Here is a 27,561-nt window from a genome sequence, read left to right as displayed (position 1 = left end):
CAGGTGCACTGTATAACTAACATCCCTCAAAATTCCTTGCTTGTATATAATTATTTATCATTTTCATTAATTCTTTTCATTGTGAAAATCCTACTCCCGAATATGTGCATACAGAATAGCCCTCACTTACTCCAAAGTCCAAGCCTTAACGCTGAACGTTTTGTTCAGGGTCAGGTTTTCCATTATTTTCAACCACCACTTCTGAAAATAATTCAAAAGACTCATCTTTTCTTTTACATAATCTCTGAAAACTTATTGCAACTGGATATCAAAAATGAAATTAGCAGTATTGGGTGATTGTTGTGATTCAAGGTACTATGTAGTATGAACCCAAGTGGTAGATTTGTAAGGTATATTGAATTACAATATGTAAAACTGTTAGTTATGAGCCAGCACAGTGAAAGTTCTGTGAGAGAAGTGATTGGTAGAGGCTGACAGAAAATGTGTGCAACCTCTTCTCTCTGTTGTCTGGGCTTAGAGCCTTTGGCTAGCTTATTAAACAGAAACATGGTGAGATGAGGACTGAAGATATGTATGCTCGAATGTAATGTATCTCTTTGTGCCAGTGACTGAGAAGTGCTGGTAAATTGCAATGACCCCAAGATGTGGGTCCTACAAGTGGATTTTGGCTTGGCTTTGTGGCCTGTTGATTAAGTGCCGCAACTACTGTTACCTTTGAGTCCGTTAGAAAACAAGAGACTACTGGCTCTATCTTTTGCAATTGCAGACGTCTAACTGTAAATACTTCGGCATTGTGATTAGCCACTCAATTGAATGATGTAAAATGTTGGATCTCTTTGTCTGTTCCTAGTATCAGTTTAGTGATACTGACAATCATGTTTGTGCTTCTATTCACCTCTGTGTAGTTTTGGAATGCATGAGAACTTACCTTGCAAACATTTAGATAACCTTCCTAAAAACTCATTCATGAGGAAGGTGGCCTGAGTCTGCCCTACATTGAATGTTTACAGCTTGTGGCCAGCTCCGTTATTTGGTGGAATAGCTGAAACAAAATCTGAGCGCTGATGAGTTGCAGTTGGAGGAAATACATGGCAGTAGGTCTTGATAGGCAATATTCCGTGATAACATGGTGAAGGCTGTTTCCCTTCCATACACTTGACTCTTGAGGAAGAAGGAACAAACCAAGAGATTGGGTGCTATAAACATTAAAGTGCAGGTGCCATTGTTTGTTTTTAAGCACTTTTGGAATGCAATTCATGACATGGATATGTCCAAATGGAGAAAGAGGGGATTGGAGAGCAGCCAGCAACCTGTTTGTAAAGGGTTATTCAAGACCTTTCATACAACAAGGGAATTCTTTGGGTGGCGTCTGGCCAGATTTTTCAATACCAATGACTGAGCAAGGCAGCCAAGGACACATAGTTATGCTGCTCGGACAACCAATGTAATTTGAAACAACAAAGAGCTTGAGGGAGCTGTCAACTGGCCGAAAACTTACATTCACATTATATGAGCATATGTGGTTAAATGCACACAGAAGACGGAGGCTAAATTAGGAGGGGGTGTTATCCTGTCCTAAGCATTGGGGCAGGATATGATGTCCTCTAAAGAAAGTTTCCTCAGCTGCCCGATTGAGGCAGTGAAATTTGATTATCTTGCATAGAACATGCATTACTTCTATCATGGTAAATAAGTTTGGCTTGAAGACAGATGTTCTAAAAATAATGTGGACCTGGCAGACTTTTTCCATTTTTGTTGCAGTGTTCTTGTGGACTTGCCTATTGAATAGATGTATTAATTGGGGGTTAGTTGCCAAGCCACAAAAATGCTAAAGTGAGGCACAAGCTTGCCCTTCTAGTGCTGTTCCTGGCAATGAGGCACATAGTAATCACATGGGTGGTTAGAAAGGGTCCCACAAATGAAAAATAGCTGTTGGGGAATGGTAGAAGTCAGTCAGTCAATCAATCAATCAATCAATCAAAACAGCTTTATTCGGGTCACAAAATAAAACCATAAAAGCAAATACATCAAAGTATCCCAAATAAAATTTCCCCAAAACCTGTAGCAATATTTACAAAATACATAAAGCAACAAGCAACTACAAACGCATATTAGAACATAACCTAAATATATGCATTATAATTAGATTAAAATCCACTTTTTCTTCCTCCACATGAAAAACCAAGCAATAAACTAACCCTTGTAGTTAGTCTGCTCGACGCAATGCCTGATCGAGACGGGATAGCATATATACCCTTCTATTACTATAGCCTTACAACCCGCCGTAGCGGGCTCTACCGGCTATTAAAGGCCCGCTCCCCGCGTGAAATGCCCGAGCCGAAGGCTAGGGCATTTAACAAGGGAGAGGGACTTTAATAGCCGGTAGAGCCCACTACGGCGGGTTCTAAGGCTATTAGAACATTCTGCCACTCAGGGCAGAATGTTCTATTAAAAAAAAAAAAGTTCACAGAGCCCGAGGGGATTAAAATCCCCTCGGGCTCTGTGAGGCTTTGTTCACAGCTGTTGCTGTGAACAAAGCGAACATTGGAATGTTGGCGTTGCGGGCTTTTACCGGCCAGTAAAAGCCCACAGCACTCCATTGTTTTCAATGGAGCCCCCAGCATTCCAATGTTCTAATATAGGGTTGATCTCCCACGTTTCCTGTAGAAGCAATATATAATAGGATTTAATAAATAAATGCCAATCCCATAAGGCTATCTTTGGTCATAACCCTGCTATGTTCTGGCTCAATATTTGCAGAGGACAATGCTCAGCATAATTAAGGCCAGCTAGCGGTGAAATCCCTTGCGATGGCAACATTATTAGTAGAACAGCATTATTAAACAATGGTTCTGGTTGCGGCTGAAATGGCAACTTTTGCAACCTGCCAAGAAGAGCACTATTAACCCCTGACTCGCTTTGTTCAATAGCAGCTCTTACCATTGAGGATACTCCAAATTAGTCAATTTCGATGCAGTCCGTCAGCACTGCAAATCTGTTGTTCTAGAGTAAAACTGAGTTATCAGTGATGTATTTTGAGAATAACAGTGAGTCTACTTTTTATAGTTCCTATAAAAGTACTCCAGTGATAGTGCAACAATATTTGTCTCTTTGAGTCTCTCCACTGTGTTAATATCCAACGGTTTCTTCACGGTGAAGGGATATTTAAAATTCACGACAATTTCTTTATTCGTAGTTCCAAACCAACCAACTCGTCGAATCATTAGGATTTTGTTTGCTTCATCATTGCTAAAGTTCTTATGCTTGCCGGGCGAATGCACCACTTTATTTCTAGCTTGTTCGTGTTTCCGCCAGCTCTTTTCCTGGCCAGTGCTATGACATACGGGCGTGCTTTAGGTGGAAGATTAAGCACCATGGTGTTAGGCACAATGACGTTGTTACTGGCTTGGTTCCCACTCATTTTGTTAACATTAGACACCAAATAACTTTTTGTGTCACAGCCACTCTGGCCTGTCTTGACACGAGTTATGGGAGGCAAAGACCATGACTCCAAGTTCAAGGACTTGGGTAGTCACGTTGCTTGCTAGGGCACAGGTTTCCGCTTACTTACCAATGGGAGGCCTCAATAGGTGAACCCCAGACCCTTGCACGGGTACCAGCTCACAGGAGGCCTTGTTATCCAAACTGTCCTATCTAAGATCATACGAGGGGCGGCCAGAGGCACTATATGACTTCATCAACATTATGTGATCTATTTTAGGGCTTAAATGTTTTTCTAAAATTCTTGTAAATTTGGCGCAGATTTCCCCCGTAATTAGTCCATCAGTGGCTCAAGATCAGGAAAATGGCTATTTCCGTTGATACGCCCCCTATGGCACTCTCCAGCATAGTATCAATACTTGTGGATTTAAGAGGTTGCCCAGAGATCCCAGCGTTTTGTCGCTTGCCCAGGGTGGCAGGTACATAGCCTTAAAAACAACAATAGTTATCATGATGGTAGCTTACCAGGCGATGTAGTAGTTTTGCACACAAAGAGCCTTGTCAAGGGGGGCGGGCCCAGCCAAGCCTCCTCTGGGCTCTGGGCTCTGACGGGCCCGCTTTTGGCCCAGTCTTTGCCCAGGCCGTGCCTGGGTGTGTCCCACACAGCAGGATCAGTTGTAGCACTTCCTTCGCAGACGTCCAATGGTGCTTCTGGGACTCGAAGTCCCACTGGTGACTGCTGGCAAAGTCCAGGAGCATGTCCTGTGCAGCAGGATCAGTTGTAACACTTTATAGCGTGTCATTATGGGCAGCCCTGCCCCTTTCCAATGTGGGCTTCCAAGGTTATGCTTCTGGGACTCGAAGTTTCTCTGGTGACTGCAGGCAAAAGTCCAGCAGCATGTCCTGGGAGGAGCCAATACCTTTACAAAATATAGGAAGACTGTATGATGATCGGACTAATTGAGGGGATATTTGTGAACGCTATGTTCCCACAGGATTCGAGAGTCCCCTGAGATTTGCTATTTCGCTAATAAGATTTTTAAGTATGCTTATGTACTAATGTTTTTTGTGCTTTTATGAAACAGTATCCAGGTGTCGATACTTGAAGAGAAACTTGTTCTATGTGGACTGACTCCAACCTTTTTTTCCCTCACTATTCCATGCATCCCTTTCTTCACTATCATGCCAAGACAATATTTTGTTTGATGTTTCTTTCCTCTCTACTTTGTGTTTTCTCGTTCTAATATCTCTTAACTTATTTAATAACAAAATCTGTGAAGAATTACAATGTGGACATAGTGGATCTTCCCAATCAAAGAAAATGCTATTTATCCTCCTTAAAGTATAGGGTAGCTGTCATATGTTGTGGCACTAACAGACTGCAAAATCTGTTTGACTTTGTTCTATGTCACATCATCATTCGGGTTTAGCCATTATTTCATTTTTATGGGCAACATTTTCAATCTTTTCTTATTCTCTCTTTCATCTTTGATGCAATCCTGAGAGCTCAACAATCGGTTGTCCATGTGGAGGGATATTTTCATGATGGTTTCTAACTGCTGAATTTTCATCAAACTGTTTCATGGCCCCTTGGTTATAGGTTCTCTGCAAACTTGAATGGTAACAGGGAGAAGAAACGCTTTCCTGTGACTGACAATCTTTTGATAGTATACGGACTATGATTAGGTTTGAGGTAGAGGAAAAAATGTAAGAGAAGGGCTTTCGAAAGGGTTATGTCTTGGGTTTTCTTACACATATGTTCAGTTGATCGCATTCAAGACCAAATACATCAATTTTTCAGGCAGGTAATTGTAGGAACGTGCCCCTTTTTGACGTGGTCACCCCCACCATTTGCCTGGTATTTGATGCAGTTTTGAATGAAAGTGCACTGGCTTCATGCTAACCAGGTCCCTAGTGCCAGATCTCTTTCCCTAAAACTGTACCATTGTTCCCCAGTTGGCAATACCTTTGCCCCCGATAAATCCCAACTGCTGGTAGTTAGGGCATGGGTACCCAAGAAGGGTCCCCAAGGTCTGCCACATATATTGTGCCACCCTCAGGAACCCCTCACCTGGCACACACAGACTGCCATTGCAAACTGCGTGTCTTGGTGCAGCTAAAAATGAAAACACGACATGGCACACGGTCTGTGTGCCATGTTCCCCAACACTACGTGTAATATATGTAAGTCACCCCTACAACAGGCCTTCCAGCTCTAAGGCAGGGCGCAGAATATTGCATGTGAAGACATATCTGCATGAGCAAAAATGCCCCTGTTATGTCTTCGTCGGTTCTTAGACATAGTGAGTGTGCAGGGAAGCCATTTTAAGTACATGTGCTGGTCAATATGAGTTCCATAGCTGCATGATGGCTTCACTGAATATAAGGATGTTGGTATCAAAGATCTCGTATTAACCCTCACTGATGCCAGTGATGGATTTATTAAAACATGCACCCAAAAGGCACTTTAGAGGTTCTCTCTGAAAACCCCCAACTACCTGTATGGGGACTGATTAGTTTTAGCCTGCTTCGTCCTCCAGACACGAGTCTGACCTCCTTTGTCAACCACAAATCTTGCTATGGGAGAGAAGTTTACACACCCCACCCAACAGGATAACCTGCATTCCAAGGCAGAGGGCTTCAAAAAAGTCAACCACCCTTGCTATGCAAATCTGCCTTCACTCACAGGAGATATGCCAAAATCAATCCCCCCACCCCCTTCTCCACACCCAAGACCCATTTGACACCTGGGATATTTAGTATTCATGGAGGTGTGTCCACTCCTTAGGTCAGTCCCACCCCCTAAGGTGAGCTGCCCGATGTGGACACAAGTTTTAGAAATCTGCTATCCTGGTGTTGGCAGATTTAGGAACTCTGGGACAGAGTTATGCCCACATCCCACAGGAAGTGGGTATATATGGCGTGTAGTAACCCCAGGAGTAAGTAGCCCATTGGTTCCTACCCTACACTCCCCGAAACACCCCTCAATGCAGTATTTAGGGAAACCCCTGACAACAGGAAATCAGATTCCTGCTTACCTACGGAGAAGAAGGACACTCAAGAGCAGCAAAAGCAAAGTCTGATGAAGAAGCCCCTGACTTTTGGCCTGTGCCCTGTCGGCTTGTCTGCTGTTCCTGCCAGTTTGCGCCAAAGTCGACTGCAAGCTGCCGTGCCTGGAAAGGCCTGCCTTCTTTCAACAAAGCCCCAGGAACTCCAGTGGAGCAGCGTAACTGCTTCCCTGCATCTTGCAAGCACCCCAAAGACAACTGTGAGGACTCTGGGCCACAGAAAACCTGACACCGGAAAGCACCTCTGCACCCATACCACCTAACCGAAGTTGAAGTGGGCCAAAGGTGCCAACGTGGTCTCCCAGCCCATCAGAGACAAAGTCCACCTTGGACTTGCCCACTGTGGACTTATCGATGCAGCCTCTGCATGCAGGCCCCTTCAACCAAGAGTGCTCCGGTGGAGAAAGCCTGACGCCTCAGGACACCTCTGGACCTGCTTTCCCTGGCCCGTGGAGGAGAGAAGTGAAGGTGTCCCCATGTCCCTGGACATTTTAAGATTGGAACCTACTCGCTAGTTCTTCATGACTGGACTCCCTGTCCAGACCTGCAGCCTCTTTACAACTGGACTGATATCCATTGACTAACATTGGTTACCTGACTCCATATTACGCCTCAGCACCCAGCCTCTCCAGTGCCGCCCGGTGTGACCTGTTTGTGTGGTCCTGACCCTTGCCTAGTGCTCAACGTAAGCCCAGGAGATTGGTCCCGTAAGTCGCTGTAGTGTACCTGCTTGCAGTCTTTAGTTTTCTTCCACCGGATCACATTGCAGCTTCTAAAAATTGCAGTGCCGACTTCTCAAAACTGTAAAGATTTGTCATGCAAGATGTACTTACCTGATCAAATTGATTCTGCAGCCAAAACATACAGAAATATACTTATTTTTGTAAATTGGTGTGGATCTCCTTCGTGAGTAATGTCTCTCATTTATTGACTGTGTGCATATTTGAAGATGTCTCACACTACTCTCTGATAAGCCAAAGGCTGCTCGACCACACTGCACCCTAAAAGAGAACCTTGGGATTGCTAAAGCAGACCCCTATCCACTAGTAAGGGAACCCCTGTACTTTTTGCACAATATATTTAATTTTGATATAAAATAATCCAGAAGAAATGTGCATTGTTTTACAAAGCGCGAGGAGGAACAATCGGAATTTATGTGTGAAGTTATGTAGCATCTAAAATTTTTATTTAGGATGCAAATGTGTACCTGTGATGTATCATTGCCTTGTTTGATTCCTTTCTACAATTATGATAATTGATCTGTTTTCATATTTTTGTTAGATCTGAGTAGTGTTCTGACTTCTACCCCAAACTGCAAAGCAATAAATGGTAAAGCAGAAAGCAGTGACAGTGGAGCTGAGTCAGAAAATGATGATGATAATGATGATGAGGGGGAGGAGGAAGATGGTGCAGAGGAAGAAGAAGAGGTAGATCACAAAGAAGAAGAAGAAACGCAACTCCATCAAAAAGGTAAATCTAAAGTTGTTGGCCTTGTTCAGTTCACAGCCTCATGGCATCAAGGGGGATTGTTTCGATTCTGGTGGTTGGCTCACCACATCAACAGAGGGTCTGGCCTTCAATCCCTAGGTGGAGGACTGCTCCTCGTAACAAAAGGCCCCCTGTCTGGCTGACTGAGAACTCTCTGCTGTCAGTGCACCTGTTGTAATTAGGTGAGTGTCTGCCAAAAGTTTTGGCCCTTCTCGCCCAACTTATTTTATTGAAGCAAACTTTTAAAGCTTGAGTTCGTTTCTGTAAGATAGGAAAACACAGGAATTTATCACTATGATTCAGGGACTTTTTTGTTTTCGCTGTCCTAGACCACCATGCTTCACATTGTGGTTCGTAGCAGGTATACCTAGTGGTGAGAGCGCCCTCTAAATTGGGCAGGACACTGCCAGGGAGCTTGAACATTTGAAGCTGGTTTGAAATGTGATGCCGTGCTCCATTAGCCTACAGAAACAAGACACAAATGAAGAAGACTATAAGAAAAACATGACATTTAAAACAGGCACTACTTACTGAGGGTGAGCGAGGATAAATATTGGCCTCTCATATCAGTAACTGGTACATTATCTGTACATTGAGGAGACTCAGTGCATTATTCAGAACAGCTGCATGGCCATTAATGAAACATCTGCTACGATGCTGTTTTCTCATCAGACTAGGATCAGACTTAAACCATGAAAGGCCATTTTAGTTGTGATCTGTAGAAGAAAAGAAGCTAGACTGCAGCTTGAGGAGAGCAGCCTTGTACCACTGGAAGATAAAGATAAGGTCAAATTGGCTTGTACTTCTTCTTGAAGGAGTCTTAATCGAAATGAGACTATCCAGGAACCCTAACAACTAGGTAGCCCATGTGGCCTTAAAACAATTTAAAGCCTACCAGCAGGCTTTACCATTGCCTTTGATCTGTGCAGGCACTTCCCTCAATCATTGCTTGTAAGTCGTGATCCCCTTCCCAAGCCTTTAGGAATCCCTTTCCCAACCTCAGATTGACCTAGAGGTTCTGAACTCTTTGCTGAAATCTTGGGACCCAGAAGGAGTTCCCACGTATAGAAAAATCTTGACTTTGACCATCCGTTTTCGAGTTGCAGATTTTTAAATATTACAACCCCCTTGCTAAAACACTATGTCTGATCCATTACAAACCTAGGTCAGCTCAGTTAGCAACCGGACCATCAAACATTTACACAATGTCATCAATGATTGTTTGACCCCAGAAAACTTGATTATTAATGTCCTAAAATACCATCATTTAATTTGTTTGGGTGCAAACCTCATTGTTTGGATGGAGAGTTTTTGAGTTCACATATTTGTTTTCTAATTTTAAACTGGAAACTCAGGTTTTGGGGCTTCAGCCCACTGAGTTGTCCGGCTTTGAACAGTGAGTCTGAGACCACTGATCAGAGGCCCATGCAAGGTTGCTACATTATATTCTTTCTTTGTTGGTACCTCTCTCTAATTACTGGTATTTTATTAGTAAACACTGAAGCAAACCTGAAAACTACCCTCTAAGGTACTGATAACACATCCCTTTATGATAATTTATTACACATCAGGACTCGTTGTTGGCCAATGAATCTTTTGACCCAGTTGAGAGACACCTTAGGACGAGATAACTAATCAATATGTCAATCAATACGTCATCAATATTTAGCATAACAATACATTTCACTTTAGTCAAAGTCCTCAATTAATCTAAGACTCTACCATGACCTTTCAGTCATGAATAACCACACCAGTTTAGTAGAATTTTTTTACGTTTTATTCCCTATGAATTACAATTCTAAAAGCAGATGCGTTAATCTCAAAACCAAGAAACATAATAGCATAGTCACGATGTGGCAACTGTGATAAGATTTCATTAAGGCGAGAATCACAAACATCAGAGCATAACACGGCGTAAACATAGATCAATTTAGCAGAGTGTCAATAACGCGTCAGTTCAACAAAACATAGATTCGGTCGTTTGTCTATTTGCGTCAGTTTAGTGAGCACCTTTCCTAACCACTAATTAGCATTGGCATGTTGGGCTTCATGCAAAACAATTTAGAACACCAATTTGGAAAACATCTAACTATGGTCTCTGTCAAAAGTAAGCAGTTGGTACCTAGAAAGGAAAAGCAAACAGACAAATTACAAGTGCATTGTCATAATTACCCTCCAAAGTTTAGGTCAGCGCACCGGTTCAGTCTTTGTCTTCAGGACATCAGTCAAATTGCCATCAGTCAGAACTCAGCTTCGGGGCAAAAAGGGGCACTTCCTTCATAAGGAGGTGAAGTGTAAAAATGGGCAGTCTAAGGACGAGGATGGTTCTAAGCGAACCAATAACTCACCAAACAGAGTGACAAAGTTTATGGATAAAATCAATAGCATTCCCTAACCTACCTAAATGGCTCCCCGTGTCATGGGTTTTTATCCCTTTTTCGTTGTACATTCCCCAAAAATTCTATTGGACATTTGTTATACCCCACTATCTTTAACCTATCAGAAAATACATTAGGTCACTAATCTTTCACCCCATATTATTTTACAAGTCTCTCATTGGTTCTCCTGTTCGATGTCTTCAGAGGTGGCACGTCCGGTATGATTTCATCTTTCTGTAATTCTTTGCACATCTTTTGGTCAGTAGCTCCATTGTCTTCATCGGTTTGAATGACCTTGTACATTACATTAATCTACACTGTTGCATTTTGTGTTAATATCACCCTACCAGTGATGAAGAATGCATGAGAACGGATCTAGCATGGTTACATTCGGCTTCTAGTTTGAAGAAAACAAGAGGTCATGTCCTTTTGCGAGTCAGCACACTGCAGGATAGGAAAAATACATTTAATATGAGAGCCAAGCAGCTAAGCTTCGACTCACGCTAACTTAAGGCCCTTAAGGATTTCAGCACAAATTCAATAACACAATGATTAATAATTAGTATCAAACCTATTCAATATAACATTTTATAAACATTTTAGTCATCATTATTAGTCCACGTATACATTGGCGGCCACTCCCCGTGGTCGCATTTCAGGTGCACGCTGAAGCAAAATTACTATTTCGTTTTCTATGCGGCATTATCACACATTAATATATAAACATTTCATGTTAACATAGATTATATAAGCTACGCTCTCTCAGTACCATTGGCCTATGCCCTCTGTAAATGCTGGAAAGACACTTGGGTCATATCTCTGCTACAGAAAGTGTTAGCACCTTCTGGTTTTCTTAGTTCATCATGTTTTAACTGTTCTCATTACATGTAAAAGACCTCTTCTTTTCAAAGTTGGAGCGGTAGCTAAATGCTAAATTATAATGTTTGTTTTTTTTGGAAGTTTTGCATATTGCTAAATACCACCTTGCAGCTACTTCAAGGTATGTACTGTTCAAATAGAGAAGTCCGATTTTGTTGTAGCATGAATCCATCCAAATATGTATGTAAGGCATATCTGTTATTACTCGCTCTCTTCCCCCACATTTTGTGTGGTATTACACGTTGCACCAGTTGTTGCAGAGTCTTTTTAAGTTCGCCTTCTATAGACCTCAAACGTTCAAGTCTGCGGGGGGTAGTAGTGAGTTGAACCAACCATGATCGGAAGCATATAACGAGGTAAAAGTAATATGCCGATCCCACATTGGAATTCTTTTTTATATTGGCTATCTTGACGATTCAGTTCGTTGCCTGCTGTTTATCACAGCCATAATAGGGTTTAGAGCAGCGCTGTGGACTTCCTATCACCCACGCCCAGATAATATTGTTTGGGAGTCGAGGGTGACATGTTTTCATGTTTATTTCCACTGATCAAGTAAACCTAACTTCCGGCAGCACAAACCCTTTGACTGCCAGGTTAAGGTGTGCAGTATGGGCATGGGACAAGTGAAGTGTTTGCTGCTAAGGAAAGAAATATATCGATGCAAATAAGGTGCTCAAAATTCTATATATGGTTCATATATGCAAAATCTTTACTATTAGGGCTAGTGCCATAAGCAAATGCATAAAGCTGTATGCTCAGCTTGCCTTACTAGTGTTTGCAGTATAAAAACCTGTACACGTTTGCAAATTGTAATGCATGAATACATGAAGAAGAATAGAAGCAAGAGCCGTGCTCGTTTTAAATTTAAAATGTGACAGAATATTATTTGCAATATGATTAAAAAAACAAATTGAAAGTTACAGGCAGTTTGCTAATTTATCCTGCCATTTTTAAGGGCAACGGTTGTTAGTTCTGCAATGCTTTCTTTCTTATGCACTTTTTAATGAAAGATGTTTGAACGCATGCCAAAACTGTAGTGGGAAAAACTATTAATGCCATCTACGTGAGCAGCATATAAAAAACAATTACGAGACCCATTCTTAAAGATAGTCACAAAAGTTCATCCTCCGCTGCATATAACTTTCCATTGGTACACATTTATGACCTATAGAAATCCATTTGAGATTACCAAAGAAGGCCTGGAAACCCACCTCCTAGCAAACGTTTGACTTGTATTTTTGCAGAAGCAAATTACACAGAAGTTATTTTCTCATTTGGACGCCTGCAAAGTAAATGCTCATTGACTTGTTGGAACAGTTTTACTTTTTGCTCCAATAGGAAAATATATTTTCCATACAGAAACTACTTTCACTACACCCCCACCTTATGTTTGGAGGGGGTGGTCCCTTCCCAGACTGGACAATCTTTTACTCATACCTTGTCAGGGGCAAATTTCCAACCTTTTCCAGGGTGAGAATGGTTTAAAGAGGAGTTGATGAATGCCATAACATGTGTTATTATGTCTCTCTAACAAGGCATTACAGCTGTGTAGCTCCCGCTTTCCACCTGTTTCCAGTCCCTATGTGGCGATTTGAGCACGCAAAAATCTCCATGTGTGTAAATCCTTTATTGGTGCAAAAGCAACTTTTGCACATGTAATTTATGTTTACATGTGTAAATAATTAGCCTTGTGAGTTAGGCCCAAACAAGGGAAATAAGGCACAGTGTGACGTAATTTGCACAATAATTTCACAATGTGCTCAAGAGGAGAAGGTAAAGCTGGGAGTGGTAGTGAAATTGAGTGCCATAATTTGTCACCATGTTGCATGGCATCCAATGGGACAAATGGAATAAAGGACAGGTGTATTTAGGAACCTTTTTGTCTTTTCGTCCTCTAAAATTCACCACCCTTTTTAGAAAAACAAAAACAGCCGTCTATCCGGCATAGTGATTGATGGAAATTTACAGTGCGACCCATAGTTTTTCTCAAAGCATGAAAATTGTTTTTGGGGAGATTCATTATTAGGTGCAATTAAGCTCATAATGTGTACATGTCACTTCAGTCTGACAGTTTTTTCCGACAATCTTGATTTTCAAATAATATTCAGTGTTTTATATACCTATGTACCGTACATTTTTGGGTTGATTTTCTAGTGTGAAAATTCGCTATTGGAACTTTGCTACTGCAGCCTTTGAGTCCTTTTTATGGGCGAGCGCAAAGCGCTCCGTCCCATGCTGTAATCTCTCTTTGGACTTCTAACCATGTCCATGTCAGTCACTTTCATTGGTTCGTGGGCTTGCCTTTTAAAATCCGCTTGCTTTCATTTGTGAAAGGCATGCATACGTCATGCCTTTTCCGGTGTATAGCCCAACTACACAGCATCGGTAAACTACTGAAATCATTCAAGGCTTGATGTTTTCAGCAAGGTTTCTGGGCTACTTTATCTTTTTATTTTCCACGCAGCGCAATCATGCTCGGTTTTTCAGTTTTCAATTTCAGCGCAACTACAGACCAATCAGTCTAATCAGTCTAATTGACGTGTCACAGAAGCTGTTTGGCAGGATACTGCTGAATCGGCTTCAGGACTGGGTGGAAGAAACGGGTGCCCTCAGTCCGTATCAGGCGGGATTTAGAAAGGGAGTTTCTACAGTGGATCAGGTTTTTCGTCTGAACGTTATCTATTGGAGGGCAGCAATATTGGAAGGGGGTAGTTTATACACTATATTTGTGGACCTGAGGGCTGCGTTTGACCTCGTGCCCAGAGGGAAACTCTGGAGTGTTCTGGCTGAGATGGGGGTCCCCCCAGACATCCTGATAACTTTAAAGAGACTGCACCATAATAACTACGCCCGGGTCAGGTGCGGGAAACACGGGGAATTAACGGATAGATTCCCCGTTGACAGGGGGGTTAGACAGGGCTGTGTATTGGCACCGACCCTGTTCTGCCTCTTCGTCAACGGGGTAATCGCCCACCTCAATGGAACTGAATACACTGATGCCCCAAAATTGAATGGCAGCAGGGTGCCTGCAATCATGTTTGCAGATGACACCCTGCTGCTGTCCAAAACCCCCATGGGGATACAGAGGATCCTTGATTCCCTTGTGGCTTTTTGCACAGATAGGGGGTTGGAAATCAATGCTAATAAAACCAAGTTCATGGTTATGAACCCAACCCCAAGTTCACGCCCGAACCCCTTACTGGGAGCTTCATGTTTAGAGAGAGTCTCCACCTTTGAATATCTAGGTGTAACGTTGAATGAAACCATGTCCTGGGGAACTCGCCAGACTAGGGTTAATCTTAAATTAGTGCAGACCACTGGCGGCATTGCTCGGTTGATGAGAAGCTCCACATATCGACCGCTGGGGCCGCTTATCCAGATATACAAGGCACAGGCTAGAGGAGCTCTGATGTACGGGGCGGAACTGTGGGGTCACACAGTTTCCTGCAGTTTGTCTATAACTGAGAACAACTTCATTAGACAGATAGTAGCACTCCCGTCCAGTACTCCGCTCCTCCCCCTGAGGATGGATCTGGGTCTGAGACCAATAGCAGATGAATTAGGTCTCAGACCCATAGTCTTCTGGCGAAGGCTATGGAGCACCGAAGAACTTTCTTCTTATAGGGCGGAACTGAGGGAGTTTTTAACCCACCCTAAAGCTTTACAGATCCCGTGGATAAAATATATAAAAAAGTCCTGTATGGGATTGGGCCTCCCTGACCTGTGGTCGGATCCAGCTAACGCCTCACTAAGGATCCCACGAAGAGCTTTGGTCAGTGCTTACCACGAGCAGAAATTAGCTATGGCCCTAGACTGCAAGAATGAGGGGTCATTAACATCTGTATTCGCGCAAAGCAAGGACTCATACCGCCTGGAGAGGGTTCTGGATGCTATGTCTCCTGTGCTGGCCAGGAAGCTATTTCTCCAATGGAGATATGGCACATTGCCTCTGCGATCTTACACCTGCTCCTGGTCAACACTGCCATCTACCAAGCTATGTCCGACATGTGTGGGAGCAGAGGAAAGCGATCTGCATGTGGTCTTGTTTTGTCCAACTTACAAGGCCGCCAGGAAATATTGGCTCCTACCACTTATTAGAAACCTTGGTTTTAGGGAGTACCTCCCGGTGTACAGAATTTTAAAAACTGATGTTTCAGGTCCAATTGTGTTTGCACTAGCCAAATTCCTTACCAATGTCTGGCATATTCGTACCCGTATTTTAAAGTTGCAGGCTCCTATCTAACTTTAAGTTTTTATTTTAATTGTATGGTCTTTTATCTGATGTGTTTCCTGTTTACTTTTCCTTGATGGTTTTATATGTTCATACGTGTGTTTTTTGTGTACATCTTTTATGGCCAAATTGGCCGAAATAAAGATCCAAAAAAATAAAAATAAAATTTCAGCGCAATCACGCTGCATTTTACTTAGCGCAATTGCGCTGTGTTTTTTTTCTTGTAATTTGTGTGGCAAGAAAAGTCCGGTTAGGAGTTTACAACGCTAATAGCTCTAACTCGAGTAAATGTGAGACCCGTTGCATTGCAAATGCTTGTTTGTCTTGAGTTCCCTCTCTTCAGTGACTATTACTGTAATCGGCAAATCATTTTCCTGACATCTACCACCAAAATAAACAATTTGGTTTATCCTTATTTTATTTCTTTAATGTTGTATACACTTATCCTAGAGATCAATCAATCAGTCAATCAATCAAACATTTGTAAAGTGTGCTACTCACCCGCTAGGGTCTCAAGGCACTGGAAAAGGGGGGGGGGAGTGGGAAGGATCTGCTACTGCTCAAATAGCCAGGTGTTGAGGCGTTTCCTGAAGGTCAGGAGGTCCTGGGTCTGTCGGCGATGGACGGGGAGGGTGTTCCAGGTTTTGGTGGTGAGGTGGGAAAAGGATCTGTCGCCGGCTGTAGTTCGATTGATGTGAGGGACGGCGGCAAGGGCAAGCTTTCGGAGCGGAGCTTGCGGGTGGGAGCATGGAAGGTGAGTCGCTCGTTGAGGTAGGCAGGGCCCGTGTTGTGAAGAGCTTTGTGGGCGTGGATGAGGAGTTTGAAGGTGATCTTCTTGGTGACTGGAAGCCAGTGTAGGCCTCTGAGGTGGGCTGAGATGTGGTTTCGGCGTGGGATGTTGAGGATGAGGCGTGCGGAAGCGTTCTGGATGCGTTGAAGTTTCTTCTGGAGCTTGGCTGTGGTTCCTGCATAGAGCGCGTTGCCGTAGTCCAGTCTGCTGCTGACAAAGGCGTGGGTGACAGTCCTTCTTGTTTCAATGGGGATCCATCTGAAGATCCTGCGAAGCATGCGGAGGGTGTTGAAGCAGGAAGGTGAAATGGCGTTGACTTTATGGATCATGGTGAGTGATGATCCAGGATGAAGCCTAGATTGCGTGCGTGGGTGGTGGGTGTAGGTGCAGTTCCTAGGGTGGCTGGCCACCAGGAGTCATCACATGCAGAGCGGTTGGAGCCAAGGATGAGGATCTGTCCTTTCTGAGTTACGTTTGAGGCGGCTCTTCTCCATCCAGTTTGCGATGGCATGGGGTCTTTGGTGAGTGAGAGGGATCAGCTGGGTGTCGTCGGCGTAGGAGACGATGTTGAAGTTGTGGGATCGGACGATGTTGGCGAGTGGTGCCATGTAGATGTTAAAAAGAGTTAGGCCGAGGGAAGACCCTTGGGGAACGCCGCAGATGGTCTTGGTGGCTTCTGACAGGAAGGGAGGGAGGCGGACTCTCTGAGTTCTGACGGAGAAGAAGGATGTGATCCAGTCCAGGGCTTTGTGGCGGATTCCGGCATCATAGAGGCGTGTGCATAGGGTGTGGTGGCAGATAGTGTCAAAGGCAGCCGAGAGGTCTAGGAGGATGAGGGCTGCGGTTTCGCCTTTGTTGAGCATGGACCTGATGTCGTTGGTTGCGGCGATGTGGGCGGTCTCAGTGCTGTGGTTCCTACGGAATCCGGATTGGGAGATGTCCAGTGTGTTGTTGTCCTCTAGGAAGCGGGTCAGTTGTCAGTTGATGATTTTTTCGATGACCTTCGCCAGGAAGGGAAGGAGGGAGATGGTTCCGTAATTCTTGGGTTCTTCGGGGTCAGCTTTGGGTTTCTTTATCAGGGCGTTGACTTCGGCGTGCTTCCAGCTCTCCAGGAAGGTGGCGGTCTCGAAGGGGATGTTGATGATCATGCGAAGTTGGGGTGCGATGATGGGGCTTGATTTGTTGAAGACATGGTGAGGCCGGGGTCGGAGGGAGATCCAGAGTGGATGGTGCTCATGGTTTTAGCAGTGTCTTCGTCGTTGATGTGGGTCCAGGAGAGCAGGAGGTTGGTGTGGTTGGGTGCATTGGGGTTGGTAGTGGTCCTGGTGGCCGTGGGGGGCGAGGAGTTGAAGCTCTCGTGGATTTCTGTCATCTTGCGATGGAAGAAGGTGGCGAGGGAGTCGCAGAGGTCTTGTGATGGAGGGGGGTCTGTGGAGCATGACCTGGGGTTGATGAGTTCTTTGACAATGCTGAGAGTTCTCTGCTGTCTTGGGCGTAGCTGTCGATGCGTTCTTTGTAGAAGGATCTTTTGGTAGTCCGGATGAGCAGGTCGTGCTTGCGGATGGCTGTCTTGAGGGCTGCGTGGTTGCTCTTTGTTGGTTTGTAGCGCCACTTCTTCTCGATTTTCCGGCATTCCCGTTTGGAGGTCTAAAGGTCGGCGGTGAACCAGATGGCCTTGGTGCTGGTGTGGTTGTGGGAGGATTTCCTGAGCGGGGCGAGGGTGTTGGCACAGTCGCCTAACCAGTGTCTGAGGTTGAGGGCGGCTGTTTTGGGGTTGGAAGTGCAGGGTGGCGGGGCGTGGCCAAGGATGGAGATCAGTTGGTCTTCCGAGAGCCTGCTCCAGCTGCGGCGGGGGATCTGTTGTGGGCGGTGGTTAGTGGCGGGTTTCTGGAAGGAGAAGTGGACGCAGCATTGGTCGGTCCAGTGGAGTTCGGTGGTGTGGCTGAAGGTGACATGGCTTCTGGTTGAGAAAAAGTTGTTGGAGACCGAGGTTGGAGAGGTTGTCGATCAGAGCAGTGGAGCTGCTGTCGTTGGTGTTCTCGAGATGAAAGTTCAAGTCACTGAGGAGAATGTAGTCTGTGGAGGCAAGGGCCTGGGTGCTGATCAGGTTGGCGATGGAGTCGCTGAACTGAGGTCGGGGACCTGTAGACAATGCTTCCTCTGAAGGTGGTGTTGGCATTGATGTGGATCTTGAAGTGCAGGTGTTCACCGGCATCGAGATTGTCATCGGTGTTTGCTGAGATTTTGATGTTGTTCTTGTGGACTATAGCGATTCCTCCTCCCGGCCTGTTGGTGCGGTCTCTGCGGGTGATCTTATAGCCTTCAGGGATGGCTATTGCGATGTCACGTTCTGAGGAGAGAGTCAACCAGGTTTTGGTGAGGAAGGCGACGTCTGGGGTAGATGAGTTGAGTAGGTCCCAGAGTTCTACGGCGTGCTTGTGGACGGAGAGGGTGTTGGAGGATGCAGCTGAGGTGGTTGTGCGTGGTTCTGGCATGGTGCTTGGCGGCTTGGGGGCAGGTAAAGCTGCAGGTCCAACAGGGGAAGGGCCCGTGGGTGTGCCTCGGGGTGGCTTGGAAGCAGGCGGTGGAGCGGCCTGGGTTGAGGGCGTGGAGTTCGTTGCCATTGTAGTGGAGTCTGGCGGCGTGTGGAGCGCACAGGCCAGGGGGTCTGGCGCTGGGCGCAGTCCAGACGCAGGCGAGCTTGCCTGTGGCACTCAACTGCGCCTCCGCTGCACGGCCGTGCAGCGGTCTCCATTAAGAAGGGGAGGTGGGAGGGAGGAGCAGCTGGGAGTGGGAGCGGAGGGCAAATGGGGGCGGGGGCGCAGTGGCGGGAAAGGAGAGAGCGGCAGAAGCCGAAAAGCAAAGGAGAAACAATGGAAAAAGGCAATAAAACACTGGCAAAAAGGCACAAAAAGGCTAAAGGGCACAAATACAAAAACACAAAATACAATAACAGGACAGACGCACAATACTTACGGCAACCACTAGACATCAGGGATGAGGCGCAGGCGGGTGCCTGCAGGTGGTGGAGGGCCTCGAACTCGCAGCAGCGAGGGCAAGGTCGGGGGGGGCGCAGAGGGAGTCGGGAGGAGTTGCGCAGCGTGAGGAGTGAAACCCGACCTAAAATCAGATCCTATCCATTCTCCTAGTTGGCAGTGTTATTTAAGGAATCTAGCCCTGACGAAAGCCCTAGACTTACTGCAGGTTCATGATAGGGAGTGCAACATATTGACGTTTACACAGATAGAATTATTTCTTTCAATTTCTTTTACTCTTGCTCACTGGAACCCTGAATAAAATTGCCAGCCAATAGGTAGTTTTATCACACTTGTTTTAGGACCCTCATTTCTTCATATTCTAGGAACACACAGTTATAATGTAGCCATCTCTAAGCTTGTGCCACCTCTGCCGCGAGTACTTCCTTTTTATAAGGTTGAAAACATTCATGTCGCCACTATCGGGCACAATACAAGTGCGGGCCAAATGTGAAGCATGATTCCTTAGGCTGGCTGAAGGCTGAACACCTTGCAGGGATTAACTTGATGAGTCATTTTTAGAGTAATACATGATAAACCTTGCTCAAACTGAAACAAAATATATGTTCAGTGTAGGTTCCTCTTCCCCTTGTGTACCTTATTTTTGGTACGTATCATTTAGAAATTTAGAAAGGCTGCACCATAAGATCTATGCTCCCCTCTTATCTGCTATATGTTTCAAATGCCAAATACCAACTTGAAGAGTTCAGCTTTCAAATATTTTCTGTATCGCTTAACTGCCCACCTTCCTTCAGTTTATAGACACACCTCTTTAAAGAATACTACATGGCAACCAAGTAACAGTCCACCTCCACTTTTATACCTCAGCTTCTCCTCCAGACTATCGTTGAGTATATAGTTTACCTTTGAATCTTCACAACACTTCAGTGCCACTTGGCTAGGTTTACTGTATTCAAATACGACTTAGGTATTTTAATAAGGAAGAGTTTTGGGGCAAAGGCTCCTAATGCCATGCTTCCATGTTTCTGTAGTTGGAAGTTGTACACTTTGAAACGGTACAAGTTGGCACAGTGTAGATTCCTGACGAGGTATAGTAGGAAGCAATATTTAGAAAAAGTTAGTTCTCCTTTTTCCTGTAAACATTGTTGGCAGACTTACTTCAATTGTATCCTTAACTTCACCAGAGGTGACTGCAGCGTTGTTAGTGCTGGTTTGTAATGGTGATGTAACTTGCACCTTAAGTTGTCTTCTTGATTGTTTGCCCATTGTAGTCTGAGTGTTTCTAGGGAATCTGAGTAGATGGTATTGTTGGTGGCCAGGTGGCTCAATTCTAAGGACCAAGGCAGCTCCACTCAATAGTGGGAGAACTTTCCTGTGTAAGGAAAGCTATCAGTTTGTACATTTGAGTACTGCATTGATTCATGGTAAGAAAAAAAGGTGTGCATAAAGTGATTCCCAAGTTTCTTGATTTTTCTACAGTGTCTGTAGTAGTGCCATAGTTGATAGACCATAAAAAGAAAGCCTTTTGTAGTACCTCCCAGTATCAAGTCCTCTGTTTTTGTTCTGTTAAAATAAAAAAAAATGCTATTTGTCATTCAAAGAAAAGTATGTTCAAAGTATTTAGTGATTATTGCTGGGCTTCCTGGCTCATTGTTTAGACGTGCATGAATTTGGGTGTTGTTGGCATACATTTGGTTTTACACTTGCAACCTGCACAGAAGATCGGAGCAGATAGATATTGAATATATGGGGTAAGAGAGCTGACCCAAGTGGTATACTGAAATTTCCCTTTTCGATTTGAGGATTCAAGTAGGTTAACATGCATTAATTAGCTTTGGTTAAGGAAGATGGAACAGATTCACTTTAGTCCTCTTTCTTCTACAGTCCAGTTATTCAGTCTGTTCAGTATGATGTGGTGGTCCACAAGTGTCTTGTGTGCAGTAGGTCCAGCAGTATCGGAACGTGTTGCTTACTTTAGCCAGGGTGCTGAGATTTTCTTTGACAATAATACGTGCACCTCTGTTACTCTTAAATTTCTGAAGTCTGATTGGTGGTTGTAGAATGGATCATTTTGATCAATTTGTTAGTGCACCAGGCTTGTCATCTCTGCTAGGATTTATCTAGGGAAGGGCTTGTTGGAAATCTGCCATTATTTAGAGCTTTTGACTTTCCATTGATTTTTTCAGGACAATTGTAATAATGCCATGTTTCAACTTGCTCGGAAAAAGTCCCTTAGACTGCGTAGTACATTTGTGAAGTCATCTTTTGACATTGTGAGGAATCGCTTTATGGGAGTTATAGGACATGGCTCTTTTTCCTTTTTAAAGGTTTGTGTGCTAGTGCAAGTGTCTGGTCTTCTTCCAGCAGATAAATACATAGAGTTAGGCCCTAGGGAAGACAGAGGGATGTAGGGATACAGTGATGGTATGTAGTTAATTGAGAAGGAATACCATATGCGTAAACGTTTAGTTTCAAAGAAGGTTACAAAATCGATCAAATTGTGTTCGGAGTGATTTGATATCTTTGGAGCTAAAAGCTGGGTCATCTCCTGATCAGTGTTAAATATGTATTTTGTTTGGCAAGATGCCTTGTTGATATGATTGGTAATATATTTCTTTGACTCTTTCAAATACCTTTGTGATACCCCCTTTCTGTAGTCTTATGCTGTTCTCTGAGTAATATCTGCCATTTAATTTCCAGTTGACAGCATTCTTATTTTAACTCTGCAAATTCTGCATTAAACCACATTTTGTTGACTTTTGTTTCAGATTTTACATTTCTTAATGTGACGGGAGTGGTAGGGAGCAGCTTGCCCAGGGTGTGACTAACATTCTGTTCAGGGTTCCAAGTATGACCTCTGAGTCTTGGGCATTCTTCACCGGTTTAGTCTCCAACTTGTGAGTGGTTGCTTGATATCTCATATGCGATAGATGGAAGGTGATAAACAATGGGTCTGATCATAATTGAAGAATCATCTTTTTTAACATATATGTATTGAAACATTTTGAACTTACATACAAGTGTGCTTGCCCCAAACCCCTATAGTCACTCTCGCTAGCACGTCATGTTGCTTTCATACGTCAGTAGCACAGCGATCGCAATCTAAGGAGTTACATTCACAGCTGTTTCAATAAGTCTTATATTGTGTACAGAGAAAACAATAGAGCGCCCCTCTTCACATCTAGTCGAGCTGTAAACCTCAGTTTTTACTATATGGATTAGCAATGAGGTTGGTGTTAAATGATGGTTTGGAGCAATTGCTATGAATGTCAATTATCTTGTTGTATTGTCACACCCACTGTCAGTGGGTCACATCTACAGGTCTTCATCCAGGTTTGTGTCCTCCATTGCCCGGTTATTTTCCATCTCTTGTGCTAAGTACTTGGCGAAAACACCCAGATATCTTTTGGTTGGGACCTGGAAGGCATCGGAGACTCATACTCTTCCAAAATCATCTGTAGGTTGAATGTATCAGTCCACTGACTTTATAGCTGCACACCTGTATGTCTACCGTTTCCATTAAATCCCTGGCTTGTTTTGAGTTTTGTTAATGGATCCATAGACCAGTCTCCTTTAAGCAAAGTTATTTTTTGCTTTGGACTATAGGCGTAACAACTGTAGGTGCAAAGTTTACCATTACTGTGGGCTGTGAGCTCTGTTCTATCACGTGTAAATTAGATTTTCTAATATCCATTCCTTAGTCTCATAATTGTCAGATACATCCTCCACCTCTTAGATCTCCTCAGCAGGCCTGTGGAGCCATCGCCCTCATAGCTAGGTTATGGTAATGGCCTTTAAGGGAGGACATCTGTCTTCCTTCTCTGTAGGATGTAGCAGAATTTCTGAAGTTACTCTTTCGCCTTAGAACATAGGACCGCCTCACTCCTGTCTTACACGCATTCTAGTGACTCTTAGTTGCAAACTTCAGGCTTTAAGTGTTGTTGCCACATGTTCCTGCAATAAAAGCTTATACTCCTGATTATGGATCACCGAAAAGCAAAACTAGTACCAGGTCCTAAACCCAGAATGTATGCTATGGAATCATGGATGACAAAACTCTCTCTGAAAATGAATGGTTCCAAAACAGAACTACTGTTTATCTGCACCAAATTCACTACTAACCTTCCCATTTACCAAACATCTCTCATCTAAATTTAGTTTATCTCTCACAGTGTCAGCACCAAAAGCATAGTAATCATATCAGATGGTCAGATTGGATCTACAACTGGGATATGGTGCCTCTAGGCCTGACTGTTTAACTGGATCCTCTGCCTTCTTTCCCTCCAGGACCACTGACCTTATTGAGAACGATTATTAACTCTAGATTTAATCATCTCTTCATACTTTGCCTTGAATTGCAGAAGATCCAGTTTCTGGCCTTGTGGTAATTTAGGATACTGGAAGCAGTAAAAAAACAGCATTTCATCCATTCAAATCTGATGCTAACACATTGACTTCTCATCAGTGGCCAAGTCATCTTCAATTTTTTTCTGCCTCACCCACAAACGTATTAACGTGAGAGACCAAATATCTCAGTAAAAAAACATTTTCCCTAGATGCTAATTGTGTGAAACACAACAAAAACTACTGTGATCCTCTGAACACCCAGCAGTATGAACAGAGGAATATGTTTCATAGTTGGTTGTCACCGGTTTTCAGGTACTGTCCCTATGATAAACCTTGCTTCCTTAATAGCTGAAAAAAGACAAAGCACCTTTCCTAAATTTCCTGTGCAGCATAGCTGCCCAGGCTGCTCAGATTTTCTAGTCCCACATACCTTAGAGCCTTGGAGAACCAAGGATCTGTCAGAAAAACACATGTGAATCTAACGTTCTCACACTCGACATCAACTAATTGGCTTGGTCTACCTACTACTCTGTACATAAATAATCACCTGAGCTTCACCAAGAGACTAAGCACTTAACTTGTTCACCTAACTGCTATATCCAGCATTTAATTCACTGTTTTCCACTGTGTCCATCTGTGCCATCCTGCGCTTTTTGAAGAGGTGTGTCAGACTGCATGAGCACGTTATAAATTAATTGTCCATGGATATTGTTAATATGTGCACCGATCTCCTGGAAGTAATTAAGTACTGCAAGAAAATTCAGTTTTTCGAGTATAAGAGTCTGTTCAATTAATTAACATCTTTCCTGTGTCAGAGCCCACATTCTATGTGCTTCAAATTACCAGAGATAGAATGTAAAATGTCTTAGCTTCCATAACTGAGGGTTTCAGTTCTGCTAAGGACATGTAAGTATTATGTTTCACTTTCTTAACTTTTATTCATATAACAGCCTTCACCAACATGAAAAAACTCTTTCCCATTAAAACAGAAACAGAAAAAAATCTGCCAATCACAGCCTTATTCGTATTCATAGTCCACGATCTCTATCTGTGCCCCCTTTTTTATTTGCATGACAGTTGTCCCTTGCCCTGTGCTCTTCATTATTGATTGGAGATCAAATTTCCCTACAACAAAAAGAGCCATATCAATAGTCCATCCAAACTAAAATATTTTACTAATAAGTTCATTTAGAAGATGCACTCATTTAAGCCACAACAAGTAAGTTAGAAAAAACATTTCACCAATGCTATTTCCAAAAGTTATAGTTAAACCATACAGCAGACAATTTGTCTGGTGTTGGTTTTCCTTTTTTTACCCTCCCATATGGAAGGTAAGAAGATGATACTCTTTGTCTGGGGAAATAATCCGTTTTCTTAATAGAATGGATACTTTCCATTCCGAAAGCTAGGACATTTTATATACTATGGCAGGACCTGTGGACCTCTCAAATGTAGAGTCCGAAGACCAGTTAGTTGTCTTCAAAATATCTTCCAATCTTGCACCTAATGAGAGAGCCTCAGAACCCATAGCTCCTTTTGTTGAATGCAGCTCAAAGATGGAAATATAAATTCATGTGTCCTGCATTATCTGTCTCGCCCACCTTTCTAGGGTGGGGAAGAGACTGCCCTTATACTAAAATAAGAAATTGGTGTTCCCCAGCTGGGAGAACGTCTTCAGTCATGGCCTCATAAGTTTTAATGCACATTACTATACATAGTTTAGGTACGTCAAGAAACGCTGCATAGAAAACCAATTTGGAACTACATTTAGTTTGTCATGAAATATGAAAAGTTACTACTTTGGACCCCACAGGATCTGTATCTCTGTACAAGCACCAACGTAGCCATGTACTCCAGGTGGATCTATATTGTTTAACCCTGCCATCAACCCATGCCTTCGACAAGAGTTTTCAGCCTCATCTCAAAGTTCTGGTACTTTCTGTTGTTTTTGTTGTAATCCTCCAGACCACAGGGGTTTGAAATTTAATAAAATATCTACTTGTCTGTGGGAAAGGTTGGTTCTTTAATCTGTTTGCCCTGTAAAACAATCTACTTGTCCCTTTGGTGCCAATTTGTGCGGTGACAAATTTTGGCAGCAATCTCATTATGGAAGAACTCTGATAAAAGCCTCTCTGATTATGCCATGAACAATACTATAGTAGGGCTTGAATACTAGCAATTGCAAGCCCTACTATAGCAGTAGCCTTATTTTTCCACAGATATACATACTGGGCCTGGAGGAAGCAGTAAGCAATAGTTCCAGGGCTCGGATGTCTTTGAATCTGTGCAAACCTACTAACGTGCATGTTTCAAGGATTTTCACCAGATTTTCTCTTATCTTTTTCCAGACTGAGAGAGGTTGAAAATGTACTCCTGACAGGCGCAGAAGTGGAAGTTCTTCCAGGGGTGGGGGAAAAAAGTAATTTGAGGGAAAGTGAACTTGTAAACGCTAAATAGATTTTCACATTAGCAAATCTACAAATGCATATTGGTTCATGCTAAAATACAGTTCACAAATATGCTCTAGGAGTAAGATTTTCTATTCTACTTTTGTAGATTCTTGTCATTTCATGAAGGCCACAAATTCAAAGACTTATACCCTGAGTGCACTTTTGTTACTTTCTTTAAGAATTGGGCCCCTAATTAGGTCTGGTGTTAACCAAGACATTTTGTTTTTATCAAAATTCTATTTTTTGTTCTATCGGCCGGCTTTACTGTGAGTGATAGCGTTCTGCTTTTCTGCAAACAGAATATTGGCACACAAAGTACTTTTGTTCAGTGTCAGGAACTACTGTGGTAGTGTGTACTTTTTGAGACCAAAAAAATAATAAATATGCCTTTTGCCAATGATTGTTACAATGGTGATGGCCTACCAGCTCTCACAACAATAAAGTGTTACAAAAGCCATGTCAAAACGAGGAATGCATTGACAAAACCAAAAGACTGACAACCAATGTCGGATCGGTTGGCTTTGCCAGTGCTGGTTTATTTTCATGTTTCCCATAAGGTTGTTGAAAATTGTTACACTGATCTCCCGTTATGAATATCTTTGGAAATACTGGCATGCATCAATACATTTTACTAAATTATGCTTTTAAAAAAATAGTACTTACAATTGCACAGTAATGTAGCAAAACATTTTATTTTACTATCTACATTTTTTCTGAACACATTATTATGAAAACAAAGAATCATTGCTCATGCTAACAAGCTCATGCATTTAATCAGGTAGCATTCTAGGAGCATTCTATGTAGCCTCATATTGTTAAACTTTGCAAACTTGTACACTTTTTTAAAATTTATTTTTTTACTGGAACCGCTGTCAGTGGTGCAGTGTGACCTTACAATGTTTAGAGTGCTCATTCTAATAATGAAGTCTTTGTATTAATGAACCATACATAAATGTTTGAACAGCATTAACATTTGGACACAAATATTACCTCAACTGCAGACAGTTTCCTTCCCTGTAAACTGGCAGTCAAAGGGTTTGTGCTGCAAGGGATTGGGCCTATTTGTCCCAAGGACAAAAATAAACATGAAAACGTGTTGTTCTTGACCCCAAACAATATGTCCTGGGCGTAGGGCTAAAGGAATTCCTCACCACTGAGGCCTCGAGGTGTAATGTATCTTCCTGAATCATACTATAGGAATTCCCCAGGGAATCTGGGAGAAGATCCAGCCTCTGGGGTTGGAAGGATTGAAGAATCCCAAGAAAGTTCCATCATTACCCGAAGTCAGGCTTGTGATCACCAAAGTAACATGATGACCACCAGATCCACTGTCTGACCTGCGCCGACAATCTCATCAGCATTATTAATGGGGGAAAAAGCATAGCCCGTCTCCTGGCTACAGTCTTGCATAAATGAAATGCATCTGTGTCCGCCACTTATGGATTCAATCTCCAGCTTAAGCATTTCTCCAGTTGATGATCCTATTTAGAGGTGCTCATCCCATATGTATCTTCCAGAACACATCCAGATTC

The 27,561-nt window shown here is 43.2% G+C and overlaps 1 protein-coding gene across 4 annotated transcripts in view; it reads left to right on the top strand.

Annotated features, from left to right (window-relative positions):
* Positions 1–27,561, top strand: part of ACBD5 (acyl-CoA binding domain containing 5) — a 324,086-nt gene that overhangs the window by 126,266 nt on the left and 170,259 nt on the right. For all 4 annotated transcript variants that reach the window (XM_069211326.1, XM_069211324.1, XM_069211325.1 and 1 more), the window contains one exon: positions 7,752–7,940. In XM_069211326.1, coding sequence (XP_069067427.1) covers positions 7,752–7,940 — 189 coding nt within the window. The remainder of the gene's footprint in view (positions 1–7,751; positions 7,941–27,561) is intronic.

This window comes from Pleurodeles waltl, chromosome 10, assembly GCF_031143425.1.
Source record: "Pleurodeles waltl isolate 20211129_DDA chromosome 10, aPleWal1.hap1.20221129, whole genome shotgun sequence".
In the NCBI taxonomy this organism is placed as follows: domain Eukaryota; kingdom Metazoa; phylum Chordata; class Amphibia; order Caudata; family Salamandridae; genus Pleurodeles; species Pleurodeles waltl.
Note: the sequence above shows the minus strand (reverse complement) of the source record. Positions and strands in the feature narration are given on the sequence as shown.